This window comes from Aedes albopictus, chromosome 2 (genome assembly GCF_035046485.1).
Source record: "Aedes albopictus strain Foshan chromosome 2, AalbF5, whole genome shotgun sequence".
Taxonomy (NCBI): Eukaryota; Metazoa; Arthropoda; class Insecta; order Diptera; family Culicidae; genus Aedes; species Aedes albopictus.
Genome location: NC_085137.1, coordinates 508,701,354 through 508,718,532, shown reverse-complemented (window position 1 = coordinate 508,718,532; position 17,179 = coordinate 508,701,354). Strand labels below are relative to the sequence as shown.

General features: G+C 39.4%; 1 protein-coding gene across 12 annotated transcripts in view; it reads right to left on the bottom strand.

The window, feature by feature from the left end:
* The window catches only part of LOC109413045 (serine-rich adhesin for platelets), a 384,895-nt gene that overhangs the window by 89,643 nt on the left and 278,073 nt on the right, over positions 1–17,179 (bottom strand). For 10 of the 12 annotated variants that reach the window (XM_062854512.1, XM_062854518.1, XM_062854520.1 and 7 more), the window contains 2 exons: positions 4,998–5,322; positions 3,689–4,322 (listed from right to left, as the gene is read on the bottom strand). In XM_062854512.1, coding sequence (XP_062710496.1) covers positions 3,689–4,322; positions 4,998–5,322 — 959 coding nt within the window. The other 2 variants (XM_062854517.1, XM_062854516.1) reach the window with 2 other exon arrangements.

The window sequence follows — 17,179 nt, the reverse complement described above, 5'->3', positions numbered from 1 at the left end:
GCCAGAACAGACGCTTTTTGAGCCGCACCTCCTTGGTGAGCAGGCGCTCGGGTCGTACCTCTTCAATCTTGCTGAAGTCAGAAGGACAACAGTGCCCAGGCTGCACTACCAGCTAAGCACACCTTCTCATCACTTGACCCGTGGAAGCATGAGGTAAGAACTTGTGAGTACCAGAGCTATGTTGGACGCTCTCCTTATCGACTCACCGTTTTGCAGCCGAAGTAAAACATATGTTTTCTGAAAATGGAAGTAGGTAGCCTAACCATAAAGATTGGCTAATAATGACCTAAAACTTTTGCAAGGACGGAATCATAACATCCTAGCTTTTATTTCGAATCACATAATGTTTTTTGCATTACTCAATCGTAATAGGCTTGTTTATTCCACGTTTTAGTGCGTCATTAAGACCTACTTTTCTCCATTTCATTATGTAACTCTTTTCGGTTGTATAATGGTTATATTCAGTAGACGAAAACGTATGGGTGTAGACTTTAGCTAGACCCCCCTCCTCCTATAAAGTATACGTGGTTTAGGGTCCCTAAAATGGTATTGGTAACGATAGATTACTAGCCCATAAATCTTTCTGCGAACGGTAATCAAGCTTATTCTACGGGGCGTGTGAGGTGAGACGACTAATGCAAATCAAATGGGATCGAGTCGACTTTTGTCACTTCATTCGACTCGTCTCACCTCACACGCCGCTCAGAATAAGTCTGAATGGCTGCTGTGGGTACTACTGAGCGCTTGAGATGTTAACGTTTCTTGGAGGAAAATCGAAACGGTTCAATTACCCTCTCCACCCTTTCGCCCATCGTTCAGTGGCACCAACCAATCACGATCCCCAAGATTGGGGGTCGCGAAAGACTGAGGTCACGAGAGTCAAGTTCGGAAAACGACGTACTAGTCCATTCTGCTGTACCTACCCTAATTTGTCACAATGTTCTGGCATTTTGCGGCAGAATTGATCCGAAAAATCCATAAAAGAGCTTTAACACTTCTGTGTCACAGTCATTGGTTCATTTTTGTCATTTTTTGGGCTAGTTTGGGCAAGCAATTCTGTCAGACAGTAAGGTCAAAGAGCATTTTGGTTTTGAAAAAGAACCATTCGCTGGACTAACAAAGACTTTAAAGCTAAGGACGGGCACTGGGCAGCCTAGTTGAATGATATGCATACAACTCGAAAGAAGAGCCTATTTATAAAAGAAGGAAGAATCTCTTATGGGAAAGTTAGTAGTGTGGCCGTCAATAATACAGTGTTGCTACCTAATTGAATGGTTTGATTATGGTATATACACATAATACTAACTATCCCATCAGAGATTATTCCTTCTTTTTAAAATAGGCTATTATTTAAAATTTTGCGGGTTTTAGGCCTGGTAAAACATTTAACCTTCTTATTAGAATCTTTGAAAATATACTATTCTTACGAGTTTTGCTGATTTCAAAACTGGTGATCAAACGGGTAAATTTTACATCAAAGATTTTTCCTTCTTCTTCAAACATGCTGTTGCTTCGTTTATGGAGCGATGTCGGTTGTTAGTGGTTTGAAAAGTAGCTTCCAACATTTTTCGCAGCAATTCGGGCTAGTGTAATTCAGGCTAGTGTTATAGAAACTTCGACGTCATATTCGTCTGAAAATTTTTTGAAGGCCCTGAATGTATCCTTCCTTGTAAATCTGAGTCCTGGACCACCGTGAACTACGTCCAAGTTCATTCCGGGGTTTGTCTTCCATGTTCCAGTGTTGTCATACACTTTACTCAAAGTTTCTAAATTTCAGCGCCCCCTATACTGGTACGCCCCATGGAAATGATTTCACTATTGCGCCCAATTGAGAATTATTCCGGGAAATACCTCCACTCATTGTTATTAACGAAATTTTTCTGTTATTATCGCGAAAGGGACATTCTTGCTGAATTTTTTTATGAGTTTAGCAAAAAATTCCCCTTAAAATATCTAGAAAAGTCTCATGGTTTACCTCACTGAGGGACACCGCCTGAATTCCTTTGAGGGTTTTTTGTTTGAGGATTCATCAAACATTTTGTGAAACGTTCACAGAAAAAAGTTTTCGTGGGATTTCTTAGAATGTCCTGTACAGGTCGTCTGTAAGAATAAGTAATGCCGATTATTGTTCACGTTTAAAATTGGAGCAGCCGATTTTTTAATTCTGGATTTTGATTGTATCAAGCAGAATAATCTCAGCAATGAATGTCCACTCGACTTCACAAGTATTATCAAAAACACCAGAGCTGATTTGTTTCTCCAACGTATTTTGACATCTATGTATCATGGTTGGCCAAAACGGGTAGAGAAAATTATCAAAAATTTCATTGATAACTAACAAGACTTGGAGGTAGTTGAAGGTTGTTTGTCATTTCAGGTATCAGAAGGCCGGCACCAGAGGCACGTTGTCCTCCATTTGAGACATTTGTGCCATTAGTTATATCAGGCTTAAATAATAGTACCGCAAAATTTGCGAAGTGAAAACTTCTACATGCCAACTATATCGCTTCCAGCTTTACCATAGTTGAGCAATCATTGGGGCATTGGCAAAGCTTCCAATATCATGATATCCAAAGGGCTGAAAGAACATTGACAAATGTCCACATCTGAAGGAGACCAGGACTGTTTTTGCGAGTTTAAGAAATGTATAGAAAACATATTTTTTCACGAACTAATAACGAATGTTCAACTCAAACATGCCACTGTATATAATTAAAATCTGGTATGCATCAGCTAACTTAAAAAGGGGGGGGGGTCTGCGGTATAAGCTTAACAACTGAATCACTTGATTAACAGCTCTATCGTCGATGTCATCCCCATAGAGAACTTTCACCTTTGCACCACCATAGAAGCACAGGACTAAAATTAAGCATGCTACTACATCGAATGTACAATTATTACGTTTGTATACGTTTGCATTATGTACGAAGGAAAGAATATAACAAAAACCAAATCTTAATCGTAATCTAACCCCATTATCATCAACATAGGCTTGCCTCTGAGTTGAAGAGGATCTGTATTGACTGCATTGAGTGTGATCATTTGAATTTGAATTTACCGCCTATACTTTGATCATGGTGCGATTCGCGATCATCGGAGCTCACCTGAAGCACGTGAATTATTTGTTGCCATTTTTCATCTCACTTCTCACTTGTTGGGAAACATTGCATACAAACATAAGACAATTTGAAAATGTCCAACAGCTCTTCATTTGTCATTTTCGTGTTTTCGTCCTCTCCAAATATATTGAAATGTAATCGATTCCCAAAAGTTTGGTAAACTCATCTACAGTTTCGCACTTCTTACACAATCAACCTGCTTTTCTTACAAAAACGTTGTTTTGCAATAGGTAGGGTCTGGGACCATTTGGGCAGGGACACCTATTTTGGGCACTTGCTGCTATAACTCAGTCAATTTTGAACCGATTGAGTTGATTTTTGAGACACAATCAGATACGCACAGTATCTAGCCATATTCAAAAATTCAAGTCATTCGGTTCGAAATTAACGGAGTTACAGCAGCAAGTGCCCAAAATAGGTGCTCCTGCCCAAATGATCCCAGACCTTATTACCGGGAAAAAGTCGTGGGAAAGAAAAGTTTTCACAGATACAAACAATAAATCAGCTCAACAATAAGGATAAGACGTAAAGGTTGAATGAATCATTACGACTAAGTGGCATTTACTCACAGCGAATTAGTTGTGGCATGTTGTTGCTGCTGCTGCTGGTTGGAGTCGTTCACAGAGACACACTGCCGGCCGTTGGCATTATTTACGCTTGACTGTGATCGCTGCTCATCGGCACTTCCGTTCGTCGTCGCCGGTATTTTATGCTCTGCTTGATCGAATTTCGTCATCACTTGTTGCGTGCCCGATTCTGATGGAGCTATTTTGGTCGTGCCATGCGCCGATTGATATTTCGGTAGCGGCTTGTGAAGTGCAGCACCGAAACCGCCCGCATGTTGCAGAGCCGACGATCGCTCCTGCTGGGCGTGCGAGGGGGCCTGCTGCAGCGGTGTGAACGTTGTGCGTGATGCTGCCGCCGCCGATGCACTCTTCGAACGGCGTTTGTCCGTGATGTAGACGTTGTTATTATTTGTGGTGTGAATGTTATTGTTGTTGTTGGAATGTTGTTTGTCATAGTCGGTAATTGTTTTCGGCTGGAGACCAGCTGATGCCGGCCGGACCACGTTGGTTGAGCGGAAACCGAACCGATTGTTACGATACGGCGCACCGTGTGAATCCTTCTTGGGCGGCTGAAGTCGGGGTGTTGAACGACCCGTCGCCTTAGTTGTGCCATCATCTGCTGCTGCGTCTACCGAACCTGAAAACGGACAAAACAAAATGAGCCGAAAATACCTAGGCATTTACGCAAGTTTAAATTTGCGTACTTTGGACTATAAATATCGACGGGCTGAGAGAGCATCCAAACATGGCAACTAAAAAGGCATTCGACCGCATGGCTCTTGGAAAACAAAATTCGACTCTCATGTCGAAGAGTGGAAATTATTTACTATATTTTCAGCCGTGAGACCAATTGCGTCAACAATAGCGGGGTAAAGGGTGTCTACGACAACATTGCGTCCATTGTTTTGACATCATTTCACATAGAAAAGTATCGCCTCTTGAAATAAAACATCCACCAGAAAATAACTGTGGAAGTGCATTAAGGCAGGTCATGTTCCAGTGGGAACGCAGAGCCAGAAATAAGAAAATTAACCTTTCAGGACGCGCGCCTGTTTGGCTCTAAAACTGCACCTCGCTCGCGCTGTACACGACAAGCAAGGTTTTATGGTGGTGTTGTACTTTTTTCAAAGGCACGCGTCTTGATGGGTTTAAGGAAGTTTTTGGAAGTCTCTTAAAGAATTATATTCATTTTCTAAACACTCATAAATTTAAAATATTTCAAAAAAAATCCCAGAAGGACATATCAAAGTTGTTTTCACGTTATTCTGCTACATCTCGAACACCCTTTACATCACAAACACAATATACTTACCCATATTACCGTTCTTATCGCTAAAAATGCCATCAACTCCAGGATTGGAGATCACTGTAGCGTTGTCCCTTTCCGTCGCTTTCTCCTTCTCCAGCCCACCGTACAGATGGTTTCCGTTGTTGGAAGCTGCGCTCGTCTGTGTTGGTTTCTTGAGTGTACCGGTTCCTGAACCTGGTCCCGTGCCATCGCCGATCGCCAGGGGCAGTTTGCCGCCGCCCGTGCTCGACTGATGTATTTTGTGCTTTTTAAATCCAAAGGACATGGCCGTGCCCTTGGTCTCAAGGCCGGCCGCCTTCTTGGACGATTTCTTACTTTCCGATTGACCCTGTTCGGGGGGAGAAAGGAGCGAGAGAAAAACGACTTCGTCAGTATGGTTCACAGTGGTACACTGAGAGCTCCGATGGATGGGTGCTGTGTGAGCTCGTTTACGACAACTTCACACGAGCCATTAGTCACACGCGGCCGTGTTTTGATAAATAAAAATACTGGACTTTTAAAATAGCACGCTTTTCGACTACCGAGTGGTTGCTACTCACACATTGGCTTTCGAGCATGATGACGGTTTTAGTGTGGCGAAATGGGACGAAACAAAACATTAAACAGAATGCAGAGGAGATTTCGTGCCTAAAGCCAATTTACCATTCGTCTGGAAGAAACAAAGTATCACAGTAACGTGGGGATAAATTTTGAGGAGAGTTTATGGACTCCTCTTGAAGTAAAACGATGAGTAAAACTTGAGGAACTTTCACCTTTCGTGAAATAATGTCAGTTGAGAACTAGGATGTATAATCGATAAACAAATGTAGGTAATGGTAAGGCTGTTGGATTAAAACTATCTTTCTACTGGCTGAAGGTGAGTGGTCGTTGCATGTATTCAAGGTCACTTCATATGAACATTGAATGGTTGATGAGTTCTATCCAAACATCATCTGAGTAATGCCAAATGAATTTGTATAAGTAGGGGAAAATGCTACAACACGCTTCTGTATTTCTTTCACCAATTTCTTCCTTCTAATCATGCTTGAAGATCACCATTTTGTACTAGGTCAGACACCTGTATTACAAATGTACTACAAATGTACTACTACTAAACTGAACAACCAAGCTTCTCCACTTCTAGCCACCATCAAGGAGCGCAGCTTTCATAAGCGTGGTTTTTCATTTCATCGCAATTTGAAACCAAACTTGCTTTATAATAAGCTTTTTAAAATAATGAAATATGAGCATTACATAGGGTCTTATACCATTTGAGCAGGTGTACCTATTTTGGGCACTTGCCGCTAAAACTAAGTCGATTCCAAGCCGATTGATTTGAGTTTTTGTATAGAGATAGATACTGCACGTGCCTAGCTCTATACAAAAGTTCAAATCAATCCGTTTGAAATGGACTTAGTTATAGCGGCAAGTGCCCAAAATAGGTACACCTGCCCAAATGGTATAAGACTCTATTTTTTTTATCTGTATTAACGAGATTGTTAGTGATGATGATTAACCTGAGCTTGTTAGGGGAATATCTGTAAGTAAAAAGAAAATCGCGTTAAGTACTGCTCCTTACAGTTGAGGTCGAAATACGTATCTGTCAAAGGATGCAAATTCTTAGTGGAGTTCGAAGGAAGAGATTTTTAGCCCTAGGCAAGTTCATCTCGGGACCCACGCTTTACTTCCCTTCCGAAGGAAAAACTCACATTTTGCGAGTTTCTCGGGAGTGGGATTCGATCCCAGGTCCTCGGCGTGATATTCAAGTGTTCTAACCATCACACCAGGTCCGCTCCAAGACCCTATTTTACGGATGCGTCTTGCAAGTCTTTCGTGTTTTTAGATCACATTTTCTAGTTTTGAGTACCCGATCACTCATCCATCTCTTAAGCTTAGTGTAAAGGGTGGCCCAAGTGTAGTGTCATCCATAGACATAAAAATGCAGTGGCATACGTGGGACCGGTCATAACTCGTATATTATGTTATATGACTGTATCAAATATTTTGATTTATCAGCAAACAATGATTAAGTTACATAAATGACATGTTCCTCGGTGGAGGACCAAACTCATGGAGACGCTTGGTTCTTTTTACTCTTCTTAGTGCATTTTGAACTACAACACGCTAACGCCGCTCAGCACTAAAGTGCATAATTTCCAGACTACACCAAAAATGTGTAACCCTTGCACATTCACAAAATCAGCTCCTGTGTCCGCAAAATCGTTTAATTCGCAAATATTTTTGTACGGCAATCTAGCTAGGTTTACTAGTGACCTTGGAAAACAAAAAAAAAATATCGACATTTCGCATCTGGACGAGTGTACGAGCTGTTTTTGAGAATGTGTAACTGTAACACATTTTTGTGTGGTCTGGAAATTATGCACTTATGAGTAGGGCTTACACATTTTAGTGCTGAGCGGTTTTACTGTGAAGTGGTACCTTCTGTAGCACATGCAGTTTTGATTCGGTATTTGAAAATTGTGGACAAAAACCAAGAAAAACCAAAATTTTCATGAAATAAACATATGACAATATGTGACAGTCCAATACACCTTATATCTAATGTGAACAGTGTGTCGCCTTATATTTTAAATATTGTGTCCATTGGAGCAATTGGTGAGATCCGGCTGCGAATTGCCAGGATCCAGCGAAAAGAGAAAATCGGGCGCCATTTAAACACGCGCTGACTTGAAGACGCTGAGGTGAGAAGGAGCTAGGGAACCATGCAGAAGGTGGAAGCGTAGAAAAGAGCGCCATCAGGAATGCCTTCATAGCCATCGGCGAGAATAATTTGAGTGAACCACGAACTCAGAGATGCCGGGGCCCGTGGCGTAGTGGCTACACGTTTGCTTCATAAGCAGATGGTCATGGGTTCGATCCCAGCCCCGGCACTTTCGTCAGTGTCTCTTTCCCCCTGAGAGCAGCTGGCACTGACCCTCTTCTGAGCCCATGGCTCAAATGAGATAACGCTGAGTGCTAGCCTATGTGAAGTCGCTGTTTAGTTTAGTTCCTCTATTTTTATCGAAAATCTGTTTGTTTGTCGATCAGCAAAAACCGTCATAAACAATAGAACGTAAATAATTACGCTACATCGTGTTGCTGTATAACTTTCAGCAAGTATCAAGCGTTGTGCGATACAAATATCCGTGACAAGTTTTGTGACCAAACCGCTGTTTACAAGACTAAAACCGGCCATTACAAGCATCTCTCACGGTTCGAGAGATCATATCGCCGAAATGCAGTGCAATGAATGTCTCAACACTATCGACCGAAAATGCGACCGCTACACCGTATGTGAAGGAAGGTGTGCTAAACGTTATCACGCTGCTTGTGTGGGAATAACGGAAGCAACGATGGATGCCTTATTTTCCAAAAACGTTCTCTGGATGTGCGACAAAATTTAATGCTTTAATGCTTGCTGGATTTCTGCACAACCCGTGACGCAAACGAGAGCAAAACGAATGATGTGTGCTGCTCTCATTCGACTACGTGTGAGGCTGAAATCGACGATTTGAAAACAAAGGTTGCCGGTAAATCTAATGGCATCGATACTACTGGGAAGCAACACTCAACTCCTGATTTATCACCGATAGATCGCACTCATCTCCTCGATGGTACTAAAGAGAGACATACCGATGCATTTGTGAGCGGAAATTCTTCTACTGTTCCAACAGATTTAACAGACTGCAACGATACGTTTTCTCTGTTTATAACAAATATCGAATGCCACACCACTGAAAGAGATATCGAACGACTTGTTTGTGAGAGTTTGATTTTGACTGATTCTAGAAATGTTAGGGTGAAGAAGCTTATATCAATCAAATCGGCCAATAATGTGATTGATTTCGTTTCATTCAGAGTTGTTATACCAAATGAATTCAAAAGTCTTGCTATACAACCTTCTACTTGGCCGAAAAATGTTAAATATAGAGAATTCGAAAATCGTATAGTTACATGGAAACCTAACCGTATATAAAACTCGCAACTATATTGAACTTTGAACTGATATTTTGCTGTGAACCGTGAACTGTTTGTCATGTGATTGAGATTGATGTTATGTGTTTTTTTGTATTGCCTTTATTTTTTGTTGTTGTCGAATGATGTTTGTTCGAATGCCAGTTGAGCTTTATTATCAGATAGTTTTAAGAGTTTTTTTAGTGTATAAGTTTTCAATAAGACCATATAGGTCAGTTGGAATAAATCAATAAATAAATAAATAATAGTTATTTATGTAACGAGTTGCAAAATGATGATTTTTACAGCACGAGTCGTACTTTTATCCAACGAGGCTTGCCGAGTTGGATAAATATGACGAGTGCTGTAAAAATCGAGTTTTGCAACGAGTTGCATACAACATTTTTTGCAATGAGAAAAAAAAATCACTTCAATATGATCATTCCCATCAGTATCACCATGCTTCCTGGTGGTTGAACGGGATCACCCACGTGTTCCATCAAGCTAGACAGAAAACTTGAATCAAGCAAGCTGTGCTATAACTTGACGTGGAAACACAGGTTGATGCCCAAACAATTGCATTATGATTCATAATGCAACCCAAATGAGTTGCATTATGAATCATAATGCAACTCATTTTTATAGTGAGGAAAAGTAGGCCGTAGTGACACTAAAACGGCAAGTATAAAATTCAATATTATAGTGCCAAGTTGCAAAAATAAATAAATAAACCCGGATACTTGGACATCGGCGAACGGCAACCAATAATGGACCCCCAATCGGACTGGAAACAGGAACAACCAACAGCCACACATCAACATCCTCGAGCTCATCATTCTACCATGATAGGGTAGAAAGTGAAAGCAGCGCAACGGCCATCAGGTCAATGTAGTATGTACAATAAGAAATAGAATAAATTTAGGCGGTGTACAAAGTGTATGTACAGCTTCCAATTAGAATCGCTCACGCAGTGCCCTAGTGGACAATAGAGCTGTAAATTAGGGGAAGTGATTGAAGAATAAAAAAAAACGTACTCAGAGAAAGCAGCGGATCACAGATGACACCTGCAGGAAAATAGAGGAGCGAAGGAACGCCAAATCCGCGATAGAGCGAGCGAAAATAGGAGGAGCCAAAGCCCCGTAACCGGTCAGCGCTCTCGAGAAGGAAGCGAAACGCTACTGTATACGGGACAAAAGAGCGTGGGTGGACTCCCTAGCTGACGAAGACGAGAAAGCCGCAAATACTGGCATGTTCCTGTGTATTGTTCTCAAAGTTCTCTTCAAGTGATCCTTAACCGGATACAGAAGAAGATTTATGAAACTCTTCGACGCCAGCAAGCAGGATTCCGTGCCGGATGATCCTGTGTGGACGATATTGTTGCGCTCCGTCTTGACGCGAATTAATTACTTTCAAGAGTCTCTCTACCTTGTGTTGATTGATTACGAAGAAGCCTTAGACCGTCCCAAACACAAACTATATGTGGGGAGAAAATCATCGGCCTCATTCGAGCACACTAAGGGGCATTTTCGTACAGAGTGCTGTACAATGGTGTATTGTCTGACCCTATCCGGGTCATTGCCGGAGAGAGGCAAGGATGCTTCTGTTCCTCATCGTAAACGACGAGATCTTGGTAGGAGCGGTTGATCGTGAACCAAATCGTGGATTGCTGTGGCAGCCCATTACCATTGGGCACGTTAATGATTTCGAACTGGCTGATGGCGCTCTGATATGCAGAGTAAGCTCGGCGGCAGATCTTACCATCAACTTCAACAAGACCAAATCCTTGGATGAAAGATTTCATACTGGTAGCCAAATGGCGGCCGATAGCGGCACCAAGAAAGACATAGCACAAGTAACATATTAAGTTTTGTTCAGGCCCAAAGGCTCATGTCATAGCAGCGCAGCCTCAACAAGGGTATTAAGAAAGTTGACAGAAATTTGACCCGACCATAATTCAAGGCGACGGTGTGCAATCGCCCAGGACGAAAATCTTTCAATTCGGCCCCCTGCACCACCATGGGTGCTCAGGACTGTGTAAGTAAGTAAGCATTGGAGCAATTTAATATATCTTCCACTACTAGAAAGCTGTAACACTATCCACAAATACAAACATGGTAAATTCGTGCAAAGAAGTCAGTTGTGTAAGGGCTCATAGAGAGCTAGTTTGGAAAGCACTCTCTTTATTCTGTAGGAAGCGGAACGCTAGAAGTAGTAGAATAAACTAGGATAATTTGCCTCAACAAAACAGATGGTAAAGGTTAGAGAGAACGGTAGCAAACAAATCAAGCTTTCCTATCGATGTTCATAAATTACAAATTTTGATTTAAGTGCATGAAGCTACCTTTACTGTTTCAGGATTTTAGTTATATTCAATGTTCCGTATCAGTATTAAATTTGATCCAACTTCTCTGATCTCAAAGATTACGTTCTCATTGAACGACCCCTTCTTTATACTACGCACGGCTTTATTCTATATCCAGTTCATTTTGGCTACCACACAAAAATCGAAAAGAATCTTTTATATAGGCAGAACGGCGACTACCCGTCTAGAGGGGATTTGTTTGCAGTTTGGCCTTTCGCTATAATGATTCTGCTTGGCTCCAGCAAGTATGTATCGAATGACTCGAATAGACACACGAACGAACGTATGTTTACCTTTCCGCTGGTCTTTCTTTCCCCTACAAGCGGGGGTTGAGTAAGGTCGAGCATGGAACATGGCCCATTTGTAGGCGTCAGCCGGACGGAGCAACGGTAATTACAGGTGTAGCAATACACTCACTAACATGCGGAATGACTCTCCAATGAAGGGAGTGGAGCATAATGAAAAGAACTCCCAGTTTTGAATGGCAGACCGAGGAAATAGAATCAAGCGAAACATCTTCTCTTCTGCTTGTCTATGAGAGTTCCCACGGATTGTTTCCTATTTGACCTTTAAACAGCAGATAAATATGCCACGGGCCACCATATCGGAAAATGTTCTGTCTTGTTTTATGAGCCGCGAAAGCAAGTTTTGTCTGTCTGAGCAAAAAAACACACGAACCGAAGAACGTCCAACGAAACATAGACTCCTTCCCTCCATGTTATAGCATGTCTCATTTGACTCTTGGGCTCTTGCTGTCTGTAGCACAGCGACAAAGGTTCGCACGAACATGCACCACGGCCGGGTGAACTTGGCACCGAGCGACACGAGAAATGGAGTTCAAAAGTTGAACCACGCTTTTCTCTTCTTATTGAATTGTTGCCGGTTCAAAGTGGATTTTGACATGCATTTAGCTCGTAAAGTGGCTTCGGGAAATCGGTTCTCTTTCAATTCCCGGCGTTTATGTTATGGGGCCCGTTTCGTCCGCCACACGCCAATCGTGCCACCACAACGACTGCCATGCCAGCCACAGATACCCATGGACATGCGGACGTAGTTCGCGCAGAGCCGCCGACCAAAGTGTAAAGTTTATGAGGTTAGCTCCAATCGTGGTGGTTGCAGCAAGCTATCGTCGTCGTCGCCACCACCGTCATCGTAGTTAACGTCTTCGGATGGAAGGCTCCAAGGTTCAAACACGTGCGTCCCCCACACAGCTTCGTTGCATTGCACTGACTGTCGTGAATCTGAGTGAATGGACCCCTGCTGTTGGTGCGCTCCCAATTGGATTGGCAATCCAAATGTATACAATCCACATGGGTACGAGAAAATGCAGCGGAATGAAGCAAGGTTGGAACGATTTCGGGTTCGTGATTTTGCAAATCATGGTTCAATTAGGGAACCGAACTGTCGGAATTGGAAAACGCTGAACTTTGATGGACGTTTGCAAATGCGTTCGTGGATTGGGATATACTAGTATGAGAAGAGGTCGAAATATTTTTGCTAAACAATCTTTTCGAAGAGTTTACTGTGATTTCTCCATGCTTCTTACTTTTAATTACATTAGGAGTATAGAGTAAAAATCATCTAAATAAATCTTCTTGCTAAGTCCAGATGATTGGCTTGCAGAATAGGGTGCGGCTTATCTTTCAAAAGTTGTTGAAACCTGGAATTTGTATGCTCTTCTAAATTCAAATAACAAAATAGAGAAACCTCCGAGTTTGAGCCAAAAATATTGAGTTTCTGAGGTGGTGCAAACGCCTCAAATTTGAATTTTCGAGTTATAACATACGGTTTCATTTTAAAATTCATAAATTTCTCAACTTTCAAGCGATTTTCAATCTTATTTATGAATCTCTTTCACATTAACTTGTAGAACATTTCAATTTTCCTAAACCACTCAAATGATGAGTTTTTTTAAGATCAATGCTATTTTTTTCTTCTTTTTACACAAACAAATCTTTGCGTCCGATAACTTTTCAACCGCTTGACATATTTGAAATATTTTATCTTGCTTAACCAGTTATTTTTGTTGCCTCAAAATGATGAGAACAAATTATTCGATTAAATTTTCATTTTTCTGATTGATCACCAAAAACTGTCAAAACATGCCTACAAACTCGATGTTTTTTCATGTAAAACTAAAGATCAGGGTAATTTTTTAGCAGTTTTAACTCTAAATCAGATATTTAGCATCATAGGGTATGTGTGCCATCAGTAATCTTATATAAGTATAGAATTAGCTTGATGTTAAAATACACATTAATAAAAAACAGTAATCTCATGCTCGCATTTTCATCCTATTCGAAAACAAGCGATTACGGCACTGATTGACTACGTTCTTTTTGTTTTCTTGGGTGCTTCCAACAAAAAAAAAAACAAAAATAAGAAACAAAATAAACGGCGCTTCAATCCTTTGTTTTTCGTGGGATGAAAATAGGAGCCACATGCTTAATAAGGGAACCAATACCCTATTTGATCTTCTATATTATCGTTTGAAATATTCTTCATTATTTTGAGACCGAAACTTTGCATGGAATCAATCAAAATTTAGCCGAAATTCTCAGTTTTTTTTTGAAAATATGTGTATTTTAATGGTTTATGTATATTTATAAATGTATGGTTTACTCACAATTCAGGCAGCAAAAATATTTATCTACAAAAGCAAATATTTATCTACAAAAATTAGTCATGCGGTTGAAAAATAATCGGATCATAAAGTTAATAAAGAAAAAAAAATAAAGAAATCTTAGAAAACTCATACTTTGCGTGGTTTTGAACAAATGTAGGTAATGTTCGACAAGTTTATTCAAAAAGCAATTTGAAAAGGATTCATAAATAAAGATTGAAAATATGATGAAAATTGAGAAAGTTATGCCACTTAAAATGAAAGCATCCGTTTATAACTTGAAAATTTAACTATGAAGCGTTTTCGCCACCTCTAATTCTCAACATTTTTTCTCAAATTCAAAGGTTTCTTTTTGATATGATTTGAATCAAGAAGAGCATACGAATTCCAGGTTCCAACAACTTTTAAAAAATTAGTCGCAGCCTATTGCAGAGAAAGATACGAGGTTATATTATATATCTTGATATTTCAAAATGATAAAATTCAAACGCAATGTTAAGGCTCAAGCATCCGTCATCACTTTTCGGAAAACTAAATGCAGTTTTTTCGCTGTAAATCAAAACAAGGACCATGAAAATATAATCACTGTATTCTATTCCTCATGTGGAATGCAGTGAATACATTTTCATGGCAAAATCTTTTGTTTTGAGCGAGAAAACTTCTTTCAAATGTTTGATGATGGCAATGATTTCAATGACGAATTGTTCAACGTTAAGGGTTTACTTACGCTACCCTAAATTTCGCGTGACGTACAAAATGGATGCCCCCAAACCAGCGTTATGAGTTAGCATTATGAACAAATTTCTAACTTTCAAAGCATCATGGAACTATGTTTCGTCAAGTAATGAATTCAAACACTGTTAAGGACAGACTTGTTAGAATCCCAATATGGTCGCCACAATGGCCGACTTTGGCACCTACTCACGATTTTGAGGGCACAAATCTCTTCGTAAACAAAACCAGCGCACCGGAGCTTCTTATTTTAAGCTTATTACAAGTGAGCAAGAACAGAATAATAAAATGCATTATTGTTTGAAACTTGCTTCTTGAGATTTGTGCGTCTGAAGTTTAGATGCACTGTTGAACCGGGATTTCAAGACGTTTGTCCTTAAGAGTTTTTATGAACTTCCTGAGTACAGATTGATGCACCTACAAGCATAACTATGTTCTGTTTGGTAGTGTATTCAATTGGGTTTCCAAGAACACCCTTCATTATATACTCTTAGAAAAACATATCAAGTTCACTTGGATACACATAAAATAAAGGGAGCGGCCCGTTTAACACAATTTCACATCTTCAACAATTGTTGTTGACTGGTCCATCATTCATGAATCGACAAATAAACCACATAAATGTAAAATATTTAAATGTTTTCGAAAACTGGTCAGCTGATTGAGAAGCACACATTATACTTCCATTTCACCGAGTTTAAAGGCAATCGATTAATAAGGACTGTTCAGTTTATAAAACGGACAACTTTACAAGGCTATAAAAAGAAGACGCGTTGTTCAAATTTAACCAGCCTTGCTTCGTTGTTCAGTACATCATCTTTCATTATAGTTATCATTTTTGAATCGAATAAAAATAGTTTTATTTAATAGAAAATCGGCCAGGTGTTAAATGAGGTGAATTTTTGAAAATATATAAAATTACTGCTCATATATGGTATATCGTTTTTAATACCAGAAAAGTATGTGCCATGCTGAAGCAGCATGAGTAATAAACATTCTGACAAAATTTAAACTCAATTGGAAAATTAATCTTGTACCGACTTTTCGAACCCTCTGAGCAGAATACCCTCTTCAAATGAGTGTAATCAGTTTCGTACCTTTTAATTCAAGTCTCAAGTAAGATACGAATTTTTGAAAAAAATAAATAAATTGGAAAGCAAAAAGGGCATGAAAATATTAAATAATCATTTTTTTTATGCATCCAGTCGAAAGTGGGAAGAATGTGGTTTTAAATGCAGAAAACTGCTTCTTAATATCATTGCTGGTTTGGTTACTGTGCGCCATTACATACATATTAATCAAAACAGTTTGGTTCTTTGAAGGTTCTTCCAAATAACAATGCAACCTAATGCAAATTTTGCAAAACAATGATGTGGGAAATAAAAACTTTGCATTCGATTATTATTAAAGGTGTACATTAACATACCAACTTTGTTAAAAATAAATAATAACAAGATTCGCTAGAGTCGAAAATCTGCATCAACGGAGCAAAAAGTATGAATTTTTTTAATATGACCATCTTTATGGATTAAATTTTTGTTGAAAAAATGCAATTAAAAGTAAATGTTTCTTCTGTATCATTCAGAGACCAATATTCTTCTACTCTGGACAAATTTTAAGCCGAATCCGTGATGCTGTTACAATACAGGACTTAAATGAACATTTTTAATGATTTCTATGAAAACAAGGCAACTCACTAAATCAAGCTGGAGAATGCTTGGTGCATTATTACTGACCAACTATTGAACTTTAACTTTAGTAGAATAGTATAAGATTCCAAAACATTAAAAACCTCATGAAAATGTGCATGTTAAGTATGTGGAAAGTTATGTCGAATTTTGAGAAATGGGTTTTTATTGATTTTTTACGAAAACCGCTTCAGTTACACAATAAAGAACATTTTGCTTAATGTTATATTTTTCCTACATTTGAGAACAGTTATAAAAAGTTATACAAAAAACTAATAATGATTTTATTGAAAAAAAAAAAGATATCATACAAGCAAGTTGTCCGTTTTATAAATTGAACAGTCCTTATTAAACTGTTTCTGCATATCTGGTCAGATGGGTTTGTTGACACTTGTGTAACAAATTAGTGGATGTGGAATTGAGTCCAATTTGTCATCCAGTAATGGGTGTTTACTTCTTTTGATGGTGTACGTCACGAGTTATTTTCTTTTTTTAAGGAGTGTAGGTTTTCTAGAACAAAATCTCGCAGTATTTCAAGTAAGGTTCATAGTTAAGGCATTCATAAGCAAGTTATGAGTAAGTACAATAACATTCTAAGAATATCAAAGAACTCCCTTTAAAATACTCGCATTACTTCTGATATCTTTCTGTATTATTATCACCTGAACTTTTTGAGAAAGATTTCGATTTTGAGAAAGTCACTCAAAGGGGCTTTTCCCTCTTTCAAAATTATAAGTTAAAGTAAATAATAATAAAATTATCACATGAAATACTTCTGGAACCGATATAAGATTCCACAGAAACCTCTTAAACCACCCCTTAACTCCAAAAACACACCTCTGAATCC